Source organism: Centroberyx gerrardi, chromosome 13 (genome assembly GCF_048128805.1).
Source record: "Centroberyx gerrardi isolate f3 chromosome 13, fCenGer3.hap1.cur.20231027, whole genome shotgun sequence".
Taxonomy (NCBI): Eukaryota; Metazoa; Chordata; class Actinopteri; order Beryciformes; family Berycidae; genus Centroberyx; species Centroberyx gerrardi.
Window position 1 is genome coordinate 27514941 of NC_136009.1, and position 9487 is coordinate 27524427.

The window sequence follows — 9487 nt, forward strand, 5'->3', positions numbered from 1 at the left end:
CAACACATTTTTGAAATGTTAGGTTTTGATGGGGTCAGGGAACCGGCTCTTCAGTTCATGCAAAAACAGGAAAAAATAGGAATACTGTTATACTAGTCGAACAATTAAAAGATACAATAAACTAAGCAGCAAAATGTCTCCAAAATTTCCCCAAAAAATCCTTTCTTTTGCGGCTTTTGCGAGGGATTCCACCTCATACTATCTTGTTCCATACTATATGTGTTCTCAATACTGTCCTATCCTATACTGTACCTATTCCACATGCTGGCCCATTCTAATATTTAAGCTACAATAAATTCAGCAGCCAAACAGCTGTAATTTACAAATAAAATACCATGTTAAAAAGCCTTTCTGAGGAATTCCTTCGCATTGTGTCGGCTCATTTTTCTGACCAGCATGAGCAGGTTTCTAATTTAATCACACAGATCTCTGTCCTGTTGCACCTACTGTCAGGTGACTACAGGTCGGCTTTTCAAAAAATTTTTTAGATAAGCAGCCTTCGTTTCACATTCACAGCCGTGCATTTTTGGTTCTGAATGAGTTTCAAGGGCCTGCAGTCTGGGAATTTGATCTGTCTGTAAAAGTTCAAGTAAAAATCACCAAAATCATAGTTTATCAGTTTCTTCTGCGACTCTTATCTTATAGTCTCTCTTATACTATTCTAACATTTAAGATGCAATAAGTTAAGTAAACCAATTAGAGAAACTAAGGGGTAAAGCAAATTACTTGAATTTGAAGCAAATCTAGAAAGAGCTTTACTTGTTTGGTTTTTGTTAGGAATTCCCCTACATACTGTCATATTCTATACTGTACCTACTGTATTCCACATATTATTCTATTCTATTCTATTCTATTCTATATAATGTCTTATTCAAACATTTAAGATACAATAAACTGAGCAGCCTGAATTTACAAAGACAACATCTAGAAAAAGGCCTCTCTCTCTCAGAATTCCACGCGACGTGTCGGCTCATTTTTCCGACCGTTATTTCCGCGCTCCTCCGAGGGACGAGGCCCGATATATTTGTCACATCTATGAAGCGATTCATCAGCCGGCGCAGGCAAAGCCTCTGTGTGATGAAGAGGGAGAATCACTCATGTTGAGTTGATCACATATCCATCTGTTCGCCTCTGCCACCCAGGGCCGGCTCTCGCACAAAGACACCGTATTGACTTTGAACCTCCTAAATAACTTATGGAGCCGTTTCAAAGCACAGCGGAGAACGTCAGAAATGCCTCATCAAGCTACAAAAAAAAAAATACTTTTATGACATTTTGGACATAGGAGGTTTTCGTCCAACAGTAGTAATATAGTAATATATCCACTACCAGTTTGGACACATGCATTTTTCGTCATTATTACTATATTCCACATTTTAGAATAACAGTAAAGACATCAAAACTGTGAAATAACACAAATGGAATTATGCAGCGACCAAAAAAGTGTTAAACAAATCAAAACTATCTTATATTTTAGATTCTTTAAAGTAGCCGCCCTTTGCCTTGATGGAAAGGAAAAAGGCTTTGGAAAGAAATTCATACATAGGATCAACTTCACTATTTATATTTGTCTAAGAAACTAATTTCAAGCATTTAAGCAGAAGCCTTTAGATCAAAATGGCTTTAAGAGAATGAGAAACACAGAACATTAAATCAGGTGGGTCCAGACTTCTGACTGGTAGTGTAGTATATGATGTGTTTTGTACCAAAATGATAAAGCCATCATCTGAAAAAAAAGTGACAACTACTCTGAGCAGAAAAATGAAACGATTTCCGCCACTTCTTAAAAGATATAACATAACTCCAGTCTTTTGATAAAATGACAACACTCTCACAGACTGAATCCTCTAGATTTTAGAGATACTGAATGACAAAGCTCACAGAATCATCTGTTTCACTTCCAGAATGAGTATACAGTGTTTTGGAAATGAACTTCCCCAAATCAAATATATAACAATATAGTAATCTGTAAGGAACAAATACACTACCAGTCAAAAGTCTGGACTCACCTGATTTAATGTTCTGTGTTTTTCATTCTCTTAAAGCCATTTTGATCTAAAGGCTTCTGCTTAAATGCTTGAAATGTGTTTCTTAGACAAATATAAATAGTGAAGTTGATCCTATGTATGAATTTCTTTCCAAAGCCTTTTGCCTTTCCATCAAGGCAAAGCTCGGATGCTTTAAAGAATCTAAAATATAAGATAGTTTTGATTTGTTTAACACTTTTTTGGGCGCTGCATAATTCCATTTGTGTTATTTCACAGTTTTGATGTCTTTACTGTTATTCTAAAATGTGGAAAATAGTAAAAATAAAGAAAAGTGTGGTGTGTCCAAAACTTCTGACTGGTAGTGTAGATCCTCAAATCACAGCATTAGTAATATTTCTCCATCTTCCACTCCGCATTCCCTCCAAACGCTCCTCAGCACCCAGCCTGCCGGTCCAGGCCCGCTCTCTCCTCCTAGTGGCGGCTCTTTGATATGTCAGGCCCCTCTGCTCAGACACAGACATTACGTCACCTCAACCCTCCCGTTTCAAAAAATCTCCAGTCTACAGTCAGCGGCGGTTACGCAACAGCCGCCATTATTCGGCGGACGGCTCCAGTCAAAGGTCGCCGTGCGGAGCCACCCACGTCGACGCTTCCCTCCCCGCCTCGCCACCCGCCTCGCCGCTCGCCCTCCACCACTACCAGGCCCGGCTAAAAACACTTTCAGGGCCGCTCCGCCGCAGCGCTCGTCGTCAGTATTATCTAATCATTATCGAATTGTTCCAAATGAAACGGCGGGATATGACTCACTCTCCAGAGGAGCAAGGTTTGTTTGTGTCCTGGTACAGTGTGTAGGCTCAGTCTGATGATTCATATGCTGCCATCGCATTGTGGAAGTTCAACTTTTTTTTTTTTTTTTTTTGCTGCAGGCTCGCTGAACTACTGCCGCACTTAGGCTCCATCCCCAAGAGGAACCGGTTAGAAAAAAAATGAAGTTTTGCTGTCTGTTCAGTGGCTGGAAGTTGCAAAGACTAGTGACTACTTTGTTGAGAGACACTGAAGTTTTGTGTTATCTAATTTGATTCTACATTTAAGAAAGGGCTGCCTGCAGGATAAATACATGGATTGGGAGTTTCCGCAATGGCTTCCAGTCTGTGTAAAAATAATGCAAGATAGAGGCAGGAGAAATGCATGAGAAGGAGGGAGGGAGGGAAGGAAGGGAGGGAGGAAGGGAGGGAGGGAAGGAGATTTGAATGTCTACCACTTTACACAGCACTATCATTTCAGGTCAGTCCCACATGGGGCAACTTAAGGCCTAAAAAGGTGATCTTTGCACAACCATATGTATGTGCCAGGTGCGTCGGAGGAGGAGGAGGAGGAGGAGGAGGAGGAGGACAAAGTAGAAATCTGTAGAGTCCCACACACACACCGTCTTCACTTACAAGACTTTTATCAAGTCTTGTAAGACACAACGTTTCAGTCAAGTGACCTCTAATACCTGACGAAGGTCACTTGACCGAAACGTGTCTTTAAATAAAATTCTTGTAAGTGAAGGCAGTGTGCGGGAGTCTACAGATTTCACAGTTTAAAGGCCACAATTAAAAAAAGGTACAAACAGACATTAAAGTCAAGACGGAGAATAAACATTTCACAACAACAAAAAGAGACAAAACTGGACAGATTACCAGATTAACGGAGGGTTATTTGTGTATCTGTGCTTTTAAAGTGCAGAGCGCAGGCAGAGGTCAAATGCATACAGCTGAAATTATAACATTTTACAATTGTTCAGTTAGAAACCTGACAATCCCTATTTAAAGTCGTGATTGCTTCTGGTTCAAAGGTATTTTTCCTTGGATGTGTCTCAGAAAACGCCGACCTGATGATCGGAGCTTGAATTCACTGCAGTCTGTGTGACTCGTCATGTAATATTTCCTGGGCTGCTGACAGTGAAACGCTCGGGGACTCCTCTGAGGTGATCCAGTGATTCTGGAGCGCACGCTGACAACATAACTAATTCTGTCCTTCAGACTGATAATTGTAAACCAGATGGTCAAAGAAAAAGATAATATACTCTCAATAAAAACACTGTAAAGAGCTGTTGGGAGTTTAGCTGCCTCGAACAGTCTTTTGTTGGCTTTTCTTTGAGTTATCTGCAAATGTAAGTTCCTCATCAAAACTGACGCAGGTTAAATGCAGAATCCACTTAACACCAGCTATACCAAGACAAAGACCAAGTTTGCTTAAGCTTACTTTTCTGCCAGAAAACAACGCCGGCTGGCCTGGGAGCCCCACTGATGGACTGACTGATCAATTGAATTTAACTGACAAATTTGATACCAGATACGTGACTTTTTCCCATCGAGGTCCATGAGCGCTTTGGCGGGGAAGTGGACAGAAAAAGCTTCCTGCTACACTCAAACATCCTGCTGCTGCCTTTCAACCTGAAGTCTGCTGCATATTCACATCACTTCGAAGGCTTAAGGGATCATTTCTTCTCAACAATAAGGCGTCACAATTGTTTTAATACATATGGAGAAACCACACCAGAGTTTCCCCAAGGAGTTTACTCTTGTCAGGGTGGAAAAGCCTCTAAAACATCATTTAGAGCAGTGATTCTCAACCTTCTTCATATCAAGGACCCCTAATGTAGTACAAATTAGGCCCACAGACCCCCATTTCACCCAAATCTGAGAATATTTTTATCGTTAGATACGATTTTGTCCAGAATTCCATGACTATCTGTATTGTAACTATGACCAAAAGAGTCTACATTTCTTCTACATTCTCTATTTATATTAACTTCTTGTAAATGAAATAATGCTGAAGTTTAACAATTCATCATTTTGCTGGGGACCCCCTGAAACCCTCTCAAGGACCCCTGGTGGTCCCCGGACCCCACGTTGAGAACCACTGATTTAGAGCATCATGGGACACTAAAACGCTCCATTGAAACCCAGACTGATGAAATTATTTTAGTGTTAGCAGCTCTCTAAGGCGGAGAGACACCACACCTATTCAATAGTAAGGAAACTCTGCCACACACCAGGTGAAATTGTATTTTCCAGAAACACTCCTTACTGTTTGTTGCTTTGTTGGAATTTAAGCTTATTCACTCATTGTAAGTCAGCTAAATCCCTAAAATTCAAAGGAAAACTGCGCTCATTTTTCTGTTGCACCCACTCAAAGTTGCATATTTAGCTGTTAGCACCATTATAAGAGCCTCACCTAAATGCCTCCAGCATAAAGCTCACATCAAGAAGACAAACGGCGAGGGGAGCGGCGCCGGAGGTTCGGGCAGCGGCGCGGACAGAGGCAGGCCCGGTGAATCAGAGCGTCGGCAGGCTGTGTGTCAGAGTGAAGCCTTTGTCTCCGGCTGCTTAGTTATTGTGGTGAAGGCGACCGCCGTTGCCACAGCGGCGAGGAGCCGGGCGGCCTTGGAAAAATAAGCGTGGCGCCTCTGACAAATTGTCAAGGCGGCTCCCCCTGCTGGGCTTTCACCGCGCTCGCAACAAAAGAGACCCCCGGCTTTCTCTCTCTCTCTCTCTCTCTCCCCCTCTCTCTCTCTCTGTCGCTCTCCTGCTTTCTCTCCCTCCGATCCATCATTCTCTCCAGTGTATAGCTCACTCCTTTCATTCCCAGAATAGGAGAACAAAGACAAAAGGTGCATTAGGACAGGAGAACAGTACGGGCCACCCAGGGGCTCAATACAGCGGCCGAGCTGCGCCGCGAGGAGCCTCAGGAACAACAGAGCCGGGGGTGAGAGTGTGTGTGTGTGTGTGTGTGTGTGTGTGTGTGTGAATCACACGACCCCAAGCCACCCAATCCCCACCTGTCCACACACACACGTCCACACAGACTCACAAATACATGAATGCACACATGCTCTCTCTCTCTCTCTCTCTTTCTCTCTCTCTTTCTCTCTCTCACTTCAATTCAATACAATTCAAAAGGTGCTTTATTGGCTTGGTAAAATGCATTCACACTGGCAGAGCGGACGACAGTATGCATACTGTAGGTAACATGTGACCCACACAGCAGAATCACCAGTGCTAATTTAACTGAGAGTGTATAATCTGTATCAATCCACATCATCAGAGTCGCTTTAACACTTCTTCAGATAGTCCTGATCAGATCAAACCTCCAAATAACAGCCACTGAAATACACTTCTTACTGGAAAATCTGCGGCATAACTATAAGAAGACAGATATGAACAGATATTACCGCAAAATTATTCTGCACAAATCATTGTAAACTTGAATTCACAATCGACTGAAAGAGACGTCAGCTGACTTTGATCTGAGCTTCCACTGGGTTTCCTTAGATTTCGGCAATTTTGCATCATTTCTGGTCTTTGGGTCTCAAAATTCTTGACATATTTGGGGAAAATCTTTAGCAAGACGTTTTCTCTTCAGCGACTCTATTTGGTGCATGAAGGGGAGGAAGTTTCATTCTCTCTCTCTCTCTCTCTCACACACTCACACACACACACACACACACACACACACACACGCACACACACACACGAGGCTCACCAGCCACACAAGCCGCCCTTTCTCTACACCTGTCAGCTGTGTGTTACATCGCCCGGGTATCCATTATGGCCGCTGGCAAACGCACGGCTGCGGTTATTGAGGGAGCCGGCGCACGCGCTTTGATAAACGAGTGCATAACAATGGTCACAATGTCAGCCGTGGAGGAAAGTAATTGGAAAGTGGCAGATCGTAAAAAAAATAAAAAAAATTAAAAAAAAACCTGTTCTGTGTTATAGCGAACAAAACGGCTGGAGGGGGAAGAAAGCAGCAGCGACAAGTTGTGATGTTCCATTTCATGGGTTTGATTGGCTTCCATGCAATTTGGAAGTGCTGTTACGTCGAGCGTTGTTCTGTGGCGTTAACTGTGGAAATGGTGTGTGTGTGTGTGTGTGTGTGTGTGTGGAGAGGGTGGCGGCAGGGAGGCGGCTGTGCAGAAAACGTCACTTTCAGAAGTCAGTGTTTGCAGGTTTACAAAGTACACCAGTGATTTCTTGTAAATGTGTGTGTGTGTGCATTTGGGTGAAACAAAGCACACACACACACACACACATGCACACACACACACACACACATCATATAAACCCCCAGTAGCATGTTTAGCTGCAAACTACTGCAGCAGCACTTGTTTTGCTGTGGCAGCTCACCGCATTGAAAATGTTCACAACCCACCGCAAAGTCACCTGTGGGGGGAAAATAGAGCAACAACTGTGAGGAGGAGAGAGAGAGAGAGAGAGAGAGAGAGAGAGAGAGAGAGAGAGAGAGAAATTGATAGTGACAGACAGAGAAAGATAAAAAAAAAAAAAAAAGAAACAGAGAAAGAGAGAAAGATAGAAAGTCGGGCAGAAATAGATTGAGAGACACAAACCGTGAAAGATACAGACAGAGAAGGAGAGAAAAAAGAGAGAGAGAAACACAGAGAAAGAAACAGACTGACAGAGGCAGAGAGAGTGAAATAGATAGAGAGAGAGAGAGAGAGAGAGAGAGAGAGAGAGAGAGAGAGTTCAGGCAGAGTTCAGTCTCATTAATAAATGATTGCAGTCAGCGGCGGCTCGACTCCACCATGTCAATAACGCGGACGAGAAACGCTCATTGCTTTCTTTCCCCCCCCACAGCAGGAGAGATGTTGACAGAATGAAAATAAGGCGGCGTCCTTGGATTCCTACTCTGTAAGGGCACTTTTCTGTTTTTTTTTTTTTGTTGTTTTTTTGTTGTTTCCTTCTGATTTTCGACGCCTTGTGCCACTGGAAATCTTTGTGTTTTGATGCCAACAGTTTGCCCGGGCTGATGTGACACGGCGGGGGGGGGGGGGGGGGGGGGGCAGAGCAGGAGAAGACCAACAGTTTGGTTCCGCCGATCGCTGTCGTGAACGTGAAGCAGAATATGGATAGAAAGTCACGAGTCACTTTAAGACCTTTGCTTACAAAGTATTTCTGGTTTTGAGGATCATGTCATCTGTGGTTTTGGCAGAGGTGGGACCAAGTCAACTTTGCTCGAGTCCCAAGTCAGTCTCAAGTCTTGAGTCCCAAGTCCCAAGTCTAAATGTTGATTACCAACTCAAGTCCAAGTCAAGTTCATGTCATTAATGTCAAGTCTCAAGTCTAAATGTAGAACAGCAAGTCAAGTCAGAACAAATCAAGAGTCCAGTATCAATTTAATATCTTAAAGAAAACTAAATATCGAGGACTTTTCAATGCAATATGGTTTTAATAGGATAAAAACTTGGTAAGAGCATCATGAGTTTGATTTCTATAATCAGTTTCAACTTCAATAAATTCAATCATTCCATACAAATTCAGAAAACAGAATTTAAATTCAGTCGTCTGCTGGAACAAATCTCATCACTTTCAATCTAAGTCATTTACACAAACACAAGATCTCAAGTCAAGACTTTAGAAACCTTTTCAAGTCATCAAAGTACAAGTCAGAGTCAAGTCCCAAGTCACCAGAACCCAAGTCAAGTCAAGTCTCAAGTCTTCTCTTCATGCATCAAGTCAAGTCTCGAGCTATTAAAATTTTGACTTGAGTCTGACTCGAGTCCAAGTCATGTGACTCGAGTCCCCACCTCTGGGTTTTGAAGTATTGACTGATGAACTTGAGGCAGCCATTTTGTTTTTCTATATGCAACCCTTCACTTCATTCAGCTGACTCTAAATGGCAGCGTTTTCATGTCCAGTGCCAAACACTGCTGCATGATGGGGAAATGAACGGACATGAGCAATACAATACTTTCATTTTTACCTTGCTTCACACCTGTGTGTGTGTGTGTGTGTGTGTGTGTGTGTGTCCATCGTGCGTCTGTACATCTGGATCTGAGTCAGTGTGTCTGTCCATGCGTGTGTGTCTCCACACCTGTGTGTGTGTGTTTTGTGTGTATGTCTGTCCATCTATGCATGTGTTTTTGCACTAGTATTTTTGTGTACATGTGGTCTATGTGTGTGTGTGTGTGTGTGTGTGTACACGTGTATTGAAAGGTTATCAATTAATCACAATCACAATATCTGGCAAAATAATTGGAATTATAATTTTAGCCATAATCGCACAGCCATAATATATATAAATAATAATAATAATACATCCGCTAATTAAAGCAACAAAACAAACTTATCAGTTAACAATCAGCTATGAGGGAAGATGATGATGATGATGATGATGATGATAAGATAACATTCATTCAACTGTGTGTTGACTGTTGCAAGTGCCATGCATTTATTACTGTTCATTTTTTAGACTATTTTTGGATAAAGATTCAGGTTAGAGCGATATAAGAGGCTGATAGAGATGATTTATTGAATTTATTGAATCTGGTTTTCAGTCCAGCTGACTGACTGTCCGCCTCTTTAGAAAAACAGCGTTAACAAACCAGGGAGGAATAAACACTCCGGAAAGGAAGAAGGAAGAGTCGAAGCCTGTGTTGAAGAACGACAGAACTGATGAAGAACGACAGAACTGTACGTACGAGAGTTCGGCGA

At 42.3% G+C, this 9487-nt stretch overlaps 1 protein-coding gene across 1 annotated transcript in view; it reads right to left on the reverse strand.

Annotated features, from left to right (window-relative positions):
- The window catches only part of LOC139917389 (receptor-type tyrosine-protein phosphatase N2-like), a 186661-nt gene that overhangs the window by 145985 nt on the left and 31189 nt on the right, over positions 1–9487 (reverse strand). Inside the window, exon 8 of the mRNA XM_078287538.1 lies at positions 9475–9487. This exon is cut by the window's right edge and continues 74 nt beyond it. Within this exon, the coding sequence (XP_078143664.1) occupies positions 9475–9487 (13 nt within the window). The remainder of the gene's footprint in view (positions 1–9474) is intronic.